At 43.9% G+C, this 14,454-nt stretch overlaps 1 protein-coding gene across 1 annotated transcript in view; it reads left to right on the top strand.

Moving 5' to 3' along the window:
* Positions 1–14,454, top strand: part of LOC113636950 (integrin alpha-M-like) — a 50,635-nt gene that overhangs the window by 8,961 nt on the left and 27,220 nt on the right. Inside the window, exons 7-10 of the mRNA XM_047803426.1 lie at positions 5,055–5,197; positions 11,852–11,999; positions 12,119–12,254; positions 12,372–12,436. Coding sequence (XP_047659382.1) covers positions 5,055–5,197; positions 11,852–11,999; positions 12,119–12,254; positions 12,372–12,436 — 492 coding nt within the window. The remainder of the gene's footprint in view (positions 1–5,054; positions 5,198–11,851; positions 12,000–12,118; positions 12,255–12,371; positions 12,437–14,454) is intronic.

Below are 14,454 nucleotides of genomic sequence, written 5' to 3'. Positions count from 1 at the left end.
TCTTTAATCTTATCATCTACATAATAATAATCTACAACCCACAACACCACACAACATACAACCCACTACAACACCACACAACATACAACCCACTACAACACCACACAACATACAACCCGCTACAACACCAATCAACATACAACCCGCTACAACACCAATCAACATAGAACCCGCTACACCACCACACAATACAACACCACACAACATACAACCTACTACAACACAACAAAATACTGCACAACATGCAACCCACTACAATATGTCGTCGAACTAGGGCTGGGCAATATGGCCAGAATCCCCTCAGTTATTAAGACAGAAACATCACCAACCAGGAAACCTCCAATAATTATAATGTAAACATGAGTCTAAAGTCACAATAAACACTTAACTATTATCTCAACATTTAAGGTGAGAAATGACAGAAAATGTAAGAAATGTTTAATAGAGTGTAATAAAATAGTGCAGAGTGTTAAATATAAACAGAGAAACCTGAGTGCAGGTTTAGTGTGAGGAGGTTCACTAGCTGTTCACCTTCTGGTGAATAAAGTGTGTAAAATATGTGCAGTGTTTAGTAAAGAGAAATAAACCTGAGGTAGACTGAGATACGTCTGTAATATAAAACACAAACCTGATACACTACAGTAACATTGTGTGGAATATAAAACCTGCAGAAAGATGAAAAAGTAACTCAATTTATTCTTAGACTAATCACACTTAAAGTAGACTATTCAAGTATATTTTTGTAGACTTATAATTAGGGCTGTAGATATCAAATATTTTAGTAATCGTGTATTCTACAAAAATTTAACTTATCTTTCAGAACTAATATATATATATATATATATATATATATATATATATATATATATATATATATATATATATATATTGTCCTGCGCTTTGAAGAAATGTTTCCTGCTGCTGAAAACAGACACTCTGATAGTGTCCCAAAACTTGGACATTTTCTGGTGTTTCTTCTCTTTGCTCATTGACATTGTTATTGCGCCCTTCCATTTTGCAGCCTGAACTAGCACGTGCCCTCAAATCAAAAGACCGCCAACTCCTCGCGTCTCCTTCGCTTTTACATGAGTGCGTTGTCTCACACACACGAGCGCGTGCGCGCATGCACACACACACAATAACGGGACGTGAGCTTTAAAATGAATTAAAAGAGGCTTCGTGGCAGAGAAATTTGCCTCGAACAATTTTTGTAATCAAGTTACTCGAGGAATCGTTTAAGCCCAAGTTATAATAAAACTGCCATACTGGCGAGCTGACTTTTCCTCTTTTATTTACAATTTCCTCATTCGCTGTGGCGCTCATTTTCTGCTTATCAGTCGCCGGTTACTGAAGAGGAATCCAGCACCAGCATGAGACAACGATATGGCGCAACCAAACTTGATACTGTTACATGATTGGCTGTTAGAGTGTCACTCCATAAGTTGCTAGGTAACCATAGAGTGAGCGCCTTTGTTAATGCAACCAAACTTGCTTTGCAACTTCTGTTTTCTTCTGATGAAGAATAAAAAATATCGAATGTTTTATCAAGCGCATTATCGAGCACATTTTATATCGCTATCGATCACGTGTCTATCGCGATACATATCGTTATCGTTTTATCGCCCATCCCTATGTCGAACACAACCCCGTAACAACACACAGAACAACACCACACAACCCAATACAACAACACACAATCTAAAGAAACAAAACACAACATCAAATAAATCTATACAACACACTACACACACATCAGCTCAGGTGGTGTTTGTGTGTCTCCTACAGATGTTATCAGTACACCACAAATCACTCACACTGTTGTCTAGTTTTCCATCCATCCATCTTCTTCCGCTTATCCGGGGCCGGGTCGCGGGGGCAGCAGTCTAAGCAGGGATGCCCAGACTTCACTCTCCCCAGACACTTCCTCCAGCTCTTCCGGGGGAATACTGAGGCATTCTCAGGCCAGCCGAGAGACATACAGTAGTCCCTCCAGCGTGTCCTAGGTCTTCCCCAGGGCCTCCTCCCGGTTGGACATGTCCGGAACACCTCCCCAGGGAGGTGTCCAGGAGGCATCCAAAACAGATACCCGAGCCACCTCAGCTGACTCCTCTTGATGTGGAGGAGCAGCGGCTCTACTCTGAGCTCCTCCCGAGTGACCGAGCTCCTCACCCTATCTCTAAGGGAGAGCCCAGCCACCCTGCGGAGGAAACTCATTTCGGCCGCCTGTATCCGGGATCTCGTCCTTTCGGTCATGACCCAAAGCTCATGACCATAGCTGAGGGTAGAAACGTATATCGAATGGGAAATAGAGAGCTTCGCCTTGTGGCTCAGCTCTTTCTTCACCACAACAGATCGGTATATCGACCGCATCACTGCAGAAGATACACCAATCCACCTGTCGATCTCCAGCTCCATCCTTCCCTCACTCGTAAATGAGACCCCAAAATACTTAAACTCCTCCACTTGAGGCAGGAGCTCTCCACCAACCTGAAGGGGCAAGCCACCCCTTTCCAACTGAGAACCATGGCCTCGGACTTGGAGGTGCTGATTCTCATCTCCGCCGCTTCACACTCGAATGCAAACCATCCCAGTGCACGCTGAAGGTCCTGGTTTGAGGAAGCCAGCAGGACAACATCATCTGCAAAAAGCAGAGACGAAATCCTGTGGTCCCCAAACCGGACTCCCTCTGGCCCCATACTGCGCCTAAAAATCCTGTCCATATAAGTAATGAACAGGACCGGTGACAAAGGGCAGCCCTGCGGAGTCCAACATGCACTGGGAACAAGTCTGACTTACTGCCGGTAATGCGAACCAAACTCCTGCTCCAGTCATATAGGGACCGGACAGCCCTTAACAGAGGGCCCCGGACCCCATACTCCTAGAGCACCCCCCACAGGTCACCACGAGGGACACAGTCGAAAGCCTTCTCCAGATCCACAAAACACATGTGAACTGGTTGTGAACTCCCATGAACCCTCCAGCAACCTGGCGAGGGTATAGAGATGGTCCAGTGTTCCTGAACGCTGAAGCTCGCTTGGCCCTTCGGTACCTGTCAGCTGCCTCCGGAGTCGCCTGAGCCAAACAGGCACAATAGGACTCCTTCTTCAGCTTGACAGCATCCCTTACTTCCGGGGTCCACCACCGGGTTCGGGGATTGCCACCACGTCAGGCACTGAAGACCTTACGGCCACAGCTCTGTGCGGCCGTGTCGACAATGGAGGCGGAGAACATGGTCCACTCGGACTCAATGTCTCCAACCTCCCTCGGGATCTGGTTGAAGCTCTGCCGGAGGTGGGAGTTGAAGATCCCTCTGACCGGAGACTCTGTCAAACGTTCCCAGCAGACCCTCACAGTACGTTTGGGTCTGCCAAGTCTGTCCAACTTCCTCCCCCGCCATCAGATCCAACTCACCACCAGGTGGTGATCAGTTGACAGCTCCGCCCCTCTCTTTACCCGAGTGTCCAAGACATACGGCCGGAGGTCAGATGAAACAACCACAAAGTCGATCATCGACTTCCGACCTAGGGTGTCCTGGTGCCATGTGTACTGATGGACACCCTTATGCTTGAACATGGTGTTCGTTATGGACAAACTGTGACTAGCACAGAAGTCCAATAACAGAACACCACTTGGGTTCAGGTCAGGGGGGCCGTTCCTTCCAATCACGCCCTTCCAGGTGTCACTGTCACTGCCCACATGAGCGTTGAAGTCCCCCAGTAGAATGATGGAGTCCTTGGTCGGAGCACTTTCCAGCACCCCTTCCAGACACGCCAAGAAGGTCGGGTACTCTACACTGCCATTTGGCCCGTAAGCACAAATAACCATGAGAGACCTATCCCCGACCCGAAGGCACAGGGAAACGACCCTCTTGTTCACCGGGGTAAACTCTAACACATGGTTGCTGAGCTGGGGGGCTATGAGCAAGCCCACACCAGCCCGCCGCCTCTCACCATGGGCAACTCCAGAGTAGTAGAGAGTCCAGCCTCTCTCAAGGAGTTGGATTCCAGAGCCCAAGCTGTGTGTGGAGGTGAGCCCAACTATATCTAGTTGGTATCTCTCAACCTCCCACACCAGCTCACGCTCCTTCCCCCCCAGCGAGGTGACATTCCATGTCCCTAGTGCCAGATTCCGTGTCTGGGGATTGGGTCGCTGAGGCCCCAGCCTTCGACTGCCACGCAATACACATTGCACCGGCCCCTTACGGTTTCACCTGCAGGTGGTGGGCCCGCTCTTTGTCTGGCCTGTCACCCAGGACCTGTTTGCCTTGGGAGACCCTACCACGGGCAAAAAGCCCCAGACAACATAGCTCCTAGGATCATTCAGGCACGCAAACCCCTCCACCACAATAAGGTGGCGGTTCAAGGAGAGGTGTTTTGTCATTTGGATGTAAAATGAACTCTTCAGATTAAACCAAACATTTTAAACCAATAGGAATGAAGTGAGACTGTTTGTGTAGGACAGATGTTTGTGGTGTAGGTGCACAGTGCTCTAACTGTTCTTATTATCTCTCCATGTCTTGATTAAAGTTTTGTTGTAAACTGTTGGACTTCACTTCACTACTGGCACCATTCACACTTTGCAGTCCAAGTGATGCATGCACTGTTCACACTGATACTCACTGTGATGCATGCACTGTTCACACTGATGCTCACTGATAACTCATGAGAGTAGTGCAGTGGAGAGTAAAAAATCCCTGCCAGAAATAATAAACTGCATCTCACCTGACACTCAGGAATAACTGACACAAGCACCATCATGTACTAGTGCTTTAATCACTAAGCACTTCAGCTCCTTGTTCTTTTTCATTACTGAACCCACACAAGGGATATGGTGCACGGTATGTGAGAGAGGCTCAGACAGACGTGAAGCTTCTGTGTTATTCTGTCAGATCTAGAGGAAGGAAGTGAAGCCCAACAGGTCAGGCTCTGTTACCAGGACACGCATCTATCAGCAAAACATTAATCAATACATGGAGAGATAATAGTAATATTATAGAGAGGAACAAGTTAATGTTTAAATACTGTGTGTGTGTGTGTATGTGTGTGTGTTTGTAGTTTGCTGCTGTTCAGTTTTCTTTCAGCTTCAAGACAGTTTTCACCTTTAAAGATTATGTTAACAATGAGGCAAAGAAGAAACTTGATGAAGAAAAACACATGAAGTCACTCACAAACACACACGGTGCCATCGGATACGTCCTGTAAGTATATCTACTGTATATAAACAAACAGTATAGAAACATATAGGGACACACAGCATTATCTGTCATAAACATTTTAATGTACTATAAATATTTATTGTTCAGAAGGTGTATAAGGTCTGAAATTCCAGCAGTAACAAACATCAGGTTTATATGAATGCACTAAGTTACTGCTTCTGTAGTAACAGCTTATACACAACATGTAAGGCAGAGTCACACAGGAACAACACGAACATACACAGGAACAAGGCTTGATATCATCAAGACCCCAGACTAAACAGAGTGTATAGTGAAAAGAGAACGTGTGAAAGATTACATGAAGTTTACATGGTTCCTTGGTACCATGAAAAGATTTTTCTTATTAACCTGAAGAGAGAAAATAAAGAGAGGGAGGTGACAATATGACAATAATAAATAAAAAGCATCACTGCAGCTTGTGTAACTCTGTCTCGCCCCAAAAGCCTGATTACTGTATTTTTTTTAAACTGTAAGATCTGTTATTCCTAGTGGATAAAGTAAAATCACTGAAGGTGATGAATCATGCACAAACCGATTATTCATCTCGCAGATTAATCTTTGTGTAGGTTTAATGGTCCTAGCAGCCCTAGTACTTACTGTGTCTGTAGGAATGTGTTCTGGTTGATTGCAAATTACAGGGCCAACTCTATCCGGAACTGGGTTATTGACTACATGTGAAAGTGGAAAAACTGGCAGGGTCAAGGAGTGCTTAGAGGAACTATGATCAAACTCATTAATAGGAGGTAGTCCTTCATCCAACAAAAGCATATGTCACTTCCTTGTTTAGTGCATGCAGAGCTACTACAAGTATCAGAGTCTGCTTTTGAATTGGAATTGTGCACATCCAAAGAACACAAAATTTCAGACAAAACAACTGAGACACTATCAGTATCAGGGCAGCTGTGCTGATCAGACTGCATAACCCAGTGAGCTGTTCTCTTATCACTCTCGGGACGATCAGGCAAGTCTGTAATCAATTCACTGGAATGGGACTTGGATGGTATGTTGATGTCATCTTTGTACAGAAAGTTATTCCTGTGCACAGTCTTTTCTCTGCCTGTGTCAATGGCTCTTATCCGATAGACATTAATGGGTGATCTCACGGACATCACTTCATAAAGGCTGGACTCCCACTTGTCTGCAATTTTCCATTTGCCAGGCTCACCACGGTTCGCCAGAAGGACTCTGTCACCAATGATCAAAGGTGATCTTTTCGCTTTCCGATTGTAGAGTATTGCATGCCAAGCTTGCTCAATAGAACTATGCTTCTGTGCGATTTTTGCAGCTTAGCCAAGATCACATTTGAGCCTGGATATGAAATCTGAGTATTTCACAACAGTATCATCGTTGAGAACATGTTGGAACATCACAACGTTTGGAAGACATGGAACTCCGAAGACCAAACATCAGATAGAAAGGCGCAAAGCCTGTGGTCTCATGAACAGTGCAGTTATAACAGAATGTCAGCATCTGCAAAGACTGTGGACACTTAGCTTTGGACTGGGGAGGGAAAGCTCTTATCATGTTCCTTAAAGTTGTGTTATTTCTTGATACCTGACATATTCAACAACTCCATCAATTTGCTCTCAAAACTCAGACCTTGATCCGAATGCACTCGCTGAGGGAATCCGTAAACACAGACGAGACCATTTCATAGATGATGAACAAACTGCTTTGCAAGCTGGTTCTTGCAGGGAAAAGCGTAGGCTAATTTAGTGAAATGATCTGTCGCTACCAGAACAACCAAACTCTTGTCACCCCGCTCTGCTGTCCAGAAATCAATACAGATGAGTTCCATTGGCTCGGAGGTATGTATGTTCTCAAGAGGAGCACAATCTTTCGGTTCAGGAGTCTTGCCTACGATACATCGCATGCAGTTCCTCACATAATTCACTATGTAATGTTCCATGCCTGTCCCAAAGGAACCGTTGTCTGGCCAATGAAAGAGTCCTGGAGCACACTTGATGACCAGCTGCACCATTGATGACCATTCTTGTTTCAGAGCATCGGGGACAATGAATTGAAGCAACTTTTTTTTCATCTGATTGTCTCTTTTGAGTTTGAAAAGCATGCCGTCTCTGATGGTAAGTTTATTCCAGTGCTTGAGAAGCTTTAGCACAGTACGAGGTTCACTAGCACGTTCACGCTTGTCAGGACGTCGATGTCTCTGAACATAAAATATTGCTCTACTCACAGCGGTGTCCTCTTCGTGTGCAGCAGAGAGTGTGCTCACATTGAACGCAGCAGTCTGGGCCACATCAAGTAAGTGTGGAATGGATTCTGCACCCATGAATCGTCCTACACCACCAGAACAATGCGCGTCCAATACAGCAGCAACATCCTGTGAACTCAAAGCACCTGCAGTTGTCTGACATTGACTGCCAACTCCAGTCACTCTAGAAGAATCATCAGCAGGACTCAATACTTGACAGTTAGTAGTAAGCCGGAAAGGATCTTGGACGACTTGATCCACAACTCCATCAACCTGACTGAGCAAAGACTGGTAAGGTTCAGTCACGAGGCGATGGCTTACACTGGACTGGACAAAAGGTTCAATGCTCAACGCGTCCGCAACTACGTTCTTAGAACCGGGCACATATTTCAGGTCGAAGCTGAAGGAAGCTAGCTTAGCAACCCAGCACTGCTCGCAAGCATCATGTCTTGGCTTCGTGAGAATGTAGGTGAGAGGATTATTATCCATCTAAGCTATAAAGTGACGTCCCTTCAACCGATAATGGAACTTGTCACATATCGTCCATTTAAGTGCGAGGAATTCCAACCTGTGAGCTTGGTAGTTCATCTGAGAACGTGATAGCATCTTGCTAGTAAATGCAGCTGGCCTGGGCAAAGTGCCACCCTCTGGGATCTGGGAAAGAACAGCACCCAATCAATCAAATGAGGCATCTACAGCTAGTATGAAGTCGCATTCTGACATTTATTCTTCCAGTCTGTTGGTGAGAGTTTTACACACACAGCTTTTGAGTTGAGCTTCTTTCTCTTGCCTCTAGAGCCCTTTGTGTCTGTTTTGGAGATAAGCTCGAACAAAGGCTTGGCTTTGGCAGAACATCTCTCTATAAAATGTTGGTAGTATAATACCATACCTAAGAACGATCTGATTTTTCTATGGCATCGAGTGATATTATCAGAGTCCATCAAGTCAACCGCTTTAACATCTGTAATGGCCTTTATTTTCCCCAGGGTCTGTTTTAACACCATCTTCACAAATTACATGGCCAAGAAACTTGACTGACTTTCTTAAGAAATGGCTTTTTTTAGGAGAGAGCGTGAGTTTGTGAGCCTTGAGTCTCGAGAAAACCATCTCCAGCCTTTCAAGTGCAACCTGCTCATTGGGAGCAAAAACCATGAGATCATCAAGGTAGCACAACAAACTTGCGAAATTCTTGTCACCAAAGATTGACATCATCATATGGCTGGGCTATTGCAGAGACCCTGCGGCATCCTGTTATATTCATGCAATCCAAATGAAGACGAGAAAGGAGGACGATCCTTGTGCAAAGGAACATTATAGATGCCCGAGGTAAGGTCCATAGTCAAGAAGAAAGCATTCCCCCCAGAGCAGCTAAGGCGTCTGACTGGTGTGGTAGAGGATGGGCACCTTTTACTGTTCTGGCTTTCAAGCATCGAAAAATCGGTACAGATCCTCAGATCACCATTCTTTTTCCACACCAGAACGAGAGGAGAGGCATACTCACTGTTTGATTTTCTTTCTTCCACCTTTCTCTTCCATTTCACCCAAAGCCACTCAGTTTCTCATAATGGCCTGTAGGTACACGACGGTAGGGGAGACGAAAGGGCTTGTCATCCACTAAGTGGATCTAATGTACGAAATCTTTGGCTTCACCACAATCCATCTTGTTCCTTGAAAATATGGACTCATATTTCTTGATGAGATGGAGTAATTTCATTTTCCAGGAGGAAGACACTTCACATGCCATCAGATCTAGGTCTCTCAGTCCCAAGTCATTCAAGATTTGCACCATCTCCTCTTCAGATTCCTGGGGACCATACTCATGTTGAAAGTGTTGAACTTGAGACTTAATATGCTCATATTCTGGAATATCTTCTACAGCAACGCATGGAGAAACATCTGCGATCTTTGCATCTCTTCTTAATGTCAACATAGTGGGATTTATTACTTTCACCGGTATCCAAACATCACCCCATAAAGGTGTAATGATTCAGCCTACCATGAACTGCTTAGGGCCACATTTGGATTGGCTAGGTTCCATAAGCACTGTACTACCCACAGACATTGCAGTGTTGGCAGGGAGCTTGCCCCACACAAGATGTTCACTCTGTGGTTGAAGTGTCACAGTTCCTACTTTTTCAGGAACATGATCGCCTCTCCATCTCTGTGTGTTGGACAGTAAGGAAATTAACTAATTTCCAGTAGTCATCTGTATGCTTCAGCAAAGACAGCAGGCTTTTGATGGCGTTACTGCCCAAGATCATCTCATCCACCTGGCCTGGGACGACTAGCGCCGGTATTGTCATTTTACATCCCTAAACACAGACAGACAGATCATACATCGCTGTTGGTGTGACTCAATGACCACCACATCCAATAATCACAACACCATCAGCAGGACACTTTGGCAACTTAGGAAGGCTCTCCAACAATCTTGCTTTAGCTGCCTCACTGAGAGTGCAGGCCATTGAACTGCTGTCAAGCAATGCAGTGAAAGATGGGACATTTTCTACGGATACATTTGTGTAAAATAATGAATCAGCTCTGGGGACTCTGTATTCCTTGAAAAATGGCAGTTTTATCAGGTGAGACACTGGGTTTTTACCGCTCATATGCACAGACCTGTTCGTTTTCCTGTGTGAGCTGAGGTGGTTGCCGTCTTCTCCTAGGGCAGAAACATCTGGAGTGACCTGGAGACTGACACTGAAAACACAGTCTGTGCTCACTGCAATGTGTTAAGGCAGAGTGAGCATCATCATTGCAGATGGTACATGGCAAAGCATCCAAACCTTCAAACCTAGGGAGTCTGTTATAATGCTGGTATTTAGTATGAGACTGAGGGCGGTTGTTATTGGTCAGCAGGACATTTTCAAGAGCAGAGAAAACTCTGTTTTTTTGTTGTTGTTCGCACACCGTGGGAGCAGGCAACCGAGCTGTGTTAACATCAGTTTTGTTGACTGAAACACTTTCACTTTGGCTGCAATGCACTGCACTCATGGCATTGAAAGACACATCAGATTGGTAGTCATTAAGTACAGCCTGTACTTCATGCGCTGATCACTTGTCAATCGGTTTGGACCCGAAGGTTAAGGCTAAGTCTTTACTCAGGCAGTGCCTGATAAACGTGCACTATTTCCACAATGGGCTTGTCAAGCATTTTACCTTGTTCTCGCAGGCATTCTTAAGTGTCATCTGCTGCTTTGTTGAGTCTCAGCCAGTAGTTGTATGGATTCTCATCCACCTCTGGCAAGGTAGTATAAAAATCAGCAAGAGGGACAGGGGAGTAGTGATTACAGCTAAAATGTTTATGTAGCAGACTGTAGACAGAATTAGGGCAGACAGTAGTTGAGGAGTCACAGTTCCTGATCCAGAATTTGACTACTTTTACTCATCTTTTGCTCTACCACGCAGGTGTACAAGGATTTCTTCTACATGTTCATCAACTCTTATGTCAAATTTTCCATGCTTAATATATGATATAATATTAATATATAATATATGAGATATAATATTGTCTGCTAACTGTTGACCAATCTGTATGACAATTGAACTAATTTGCCCTAACATATCAGGAACTAGACGAGGAAGGAATTGGTCATTCAAATATCTATTGCTGTTACTCATAATTGGCTTTTAATTAATTTATATAATTTCTCCGCTGCTGAAAACGTGCGACTTACCCACAGCTCAGTCTCATTAACTCTGCTATGGGCAGTCCTTTTTCATGTGCTAAATGCCATTATGCAGCAGGCAGATGGCGCTGTCCCCATTTATGCATCAATTTAACTATTTTACACACCGTTACATAAGCAAATATAAACTTAAACATATATTAGAACATGAAATATTTACAAACACATATAAACATACACTATAACCACACACTGTTGTGCTTGGCACATGCACCAAAGATGCCTTCAGAAATAATGAAAAGTAAAAAGGTCTTAATTCCAATATCTGCTATAAAAAAGTGTTTCAGTGAACTTTAGAATGCACCAAGGGTCAGATGTAAAAATGGTGTAGTTGTACATGGCAGTTAGTTGGTAAACCTGCCGTGGCTCTTCTGGACATTCATGCATGGTTTTCAGAGAAGAATGACAGTCTTCATGGTGTTTTGTCTGAAAAGTTGTGCATTACGTAATCAGTTCATTTTTAATAGATAATGGGTAAATAGTTCATTTTACATTTTTCTGTAATTGATTTGTTGGAAAAGTAATGTTTGAAAAACCAAAGTGTTTTTACTGACTCGATAATGTACAAGTCATACAATAAACATCTAAAATAAAAAATTAAACATAAACATGAAAGTTAACATAGACTGTATTATAATGAATGAATCTGTCCTGATCAGATTCATGTAGTTTAAAGAATATCTGTGGAGTGTTTTAGTGAAAATGTAGATGTGGTATTTTGTGTTTATTTTCCAGTAAAGAACTGTTTGATAACTCGAAGTCTGGTGCAGATCCTGTGGCTACTAAAGTCCTGGTCATCATCACAGACGGAATTCCTACTGATATCTCAAATGGTGAGATACAGCGCTGTGAGTCACGTGGCATCACTCGCTTTGTTATCGGGGTGAGTTCACTAATGGCCATGCACCACTCTTCCATCCGTCTATCAATCCATCCGTTATTCATCATGTCTCCATTTCCTCAAAGATCCAGTGCTTTACTGACATAGTTTTACTTCATTAGGTGGGAGCTGTAAGTCTTCAGAATCTGAAAAGTCTTGGCTCAAAGCCGAATGACAACTACATCTTCATGATTAAAGACTATGATGGACTAAATGGACTTTTGGATCAACTGCAAAATAAGATCTACGCCATCGAGGGTACTATCAACTCTGAATAAGAGATAAACTCTTAAGTGCCATGAAAGTGTTTTGTGTAAAAAGATGTAAATTAAAGTTGTAAATGTCACTAAAGAATAATGGAGTTTTTGTCTTCAGGAGCCAAGGGCAGGAAATTTAGGAAAGAGGTGTCTCAGAGTGGATTCAGTGCTGCCAGTGATAAGGTACTCATAAAACACCAGACAAACATCTAAACAAACACCCTTCACCACAGATACCAACTCCATGTGGTGTTTGAGGACAACATCCTCCTCATCAATACAACATTTATCAGACTGTATATATATAATCACACCCCCAGTGTCACCCAGATAAGGATGAGGTTCCCCTTTGAGTCTGGTTCCTCTCAAGGTTCCTTCCTTTACCATCTAAGGGAGTTTTTCCTCCCCATAGTCATCTGAGTCACCTCAGACTTGTTCATTGGCCATAAATACATACACATTTAAATATATCTAATATTAATCTTTAATCTTGAACATCTGCAAAAGTACAGACTGTTTTATCTTTATGTTCTGTAAAGCTGCTTTGAGACAATGTCTGGCTCTGAAGTGTTTGTTCTGTTTTTGTTAGTTTTTCCTGTTCTTTGTCAAGAAAACCCAATCAGTTTCACCAGAGATGAACTGTTGAACATTCAGCAGCACACACCACAAGATATTTTTCCGTTTATTGAGTATTCTGACGTTTTGCTGAATATCGCTGAATAGTTGGCGGAGCGGCTGCGCTGTTTAAGCGTTTCAGGACGTGCAGACAGGGAACTTGGACATCGCGGTTTAAAAACACTGCTGCCTAACATCCATCTGTCAAATCTTTGCTCTCTATCCAACAAAACAGACGAACTCCTTCTGCTCACCCGGGCTAATAAGAATTTTTCGAACTCTGCTGCTCTCTGTTTCACAGAAACCTGGCTGAACGACACCATTCCGGACAGTGCATTAAGTCTGCCGGGCTTTCAGCTCTTCAGAGCGGACCACGACACCGAATCAACAGGGAAATCGTGCGTTGGCGGGACGTGTTTTTACATCAATGAAAGGTGGTGTTCTGATGTAACTGTGTTAAAGAAGATGTGCTGTCCAGATCTTGAAACACTATTCATTAACTGCAAACCGTTCTATTCGCCGCGGGAGTTTTGCTCGTTCATTCTGGTGAGTGTTTACATTCCACCGCAAGCGCACATGAGCTCGGCCCTACAGACACTCACTGATCTGATCACAGAGAGTGAGCAACAACACCCGGATTCTGTAGTAATAATACTTGGGGACTTCAATAAAGCGATTCTCTCACGTGAATTGCCTAAATACCGACAGCATGTTACATGTCCCACCAGAGACAGTAACACACTGGATCACTGCTACACTGTAATAAAGGATGCATATCACTCTGTCCCACGGGCAGCTCTAGGACTCTCTGATCACTGCTTAGTTCATCTGATACCGACCTACAAGCAGAAAATAAAAACAGCTAAACCTGTATCAAGGACTGTAAGAAGATGGACTAAGGAAGCAGAGCAGGATCTACAACCTGTTTCGATCTCACGGATTGGACTGTTTTTGAAGCTGCTGCCTCTGACCTGGACGAGCTCACAGAGACTGTAACATCATACATCAGTTTTTGTGAGGATTTGTGTATTCCTACCAGAACTCACTTAACCTACAACAATAACAAGCCATAGTTCACTGCGAAGCTCAGCCAGCTCCGTCAGGCCAAAGTGGATGCTCACAGAACTGGGGATAGAGTCTTGTACAAACATGCCAAATACACACTGGAAAAGGAGATCAGAGTGGCAAAGAGGAATTATTCCGAAAAATTACGGATTAAATTTTCCTCCAATGACTCAGCTTCAGTGTGGAAAGGTCTGAAAGCCATCGCCAACTACACGACACCATCCCCCAGCACTGTGGTGAATCAACAACTGGCAGACGACCTGAATGAGTTCTACTGTAGGTTTGAAAAAGGCCAATTCTCACCTTCCGTAACCCCCGAATCAGTCACACCTTCAATCCAGTTCAGTGAAGATGATGTGTGTCAGATCTTCAGGAAGACCGAGAGAAGAAAGGCTCCAGGCCCAGACAACGTTTCACCAGCCTGTCTGAAAGCCTGTGCTGATCAGCTGGCCCCCATCTTCACGCGGATATTCAATACATCACTGGAGCTGTGTGAAGTACCCTCATGCTTCAAAAGCTCC

This window comes from Tachysurus fulvidraco, chromosome 18 (genome assembly GCF_022655615.1).
Source record: "Tachysurus fulvidraco isolate hzauxx_2018 chromosome 18, HZAU_PFXX_2.0, whole genome shotgun sequence".
NCBI lineage: Eukaryota > Metazoa > Chordata > Actinopteri > Siluriformes > Bagridae > Tachysurus > Tachysurus fulvidraco.
This window is presented reverse-complemented; position numbering and strand designations above follow the sequence as displayed.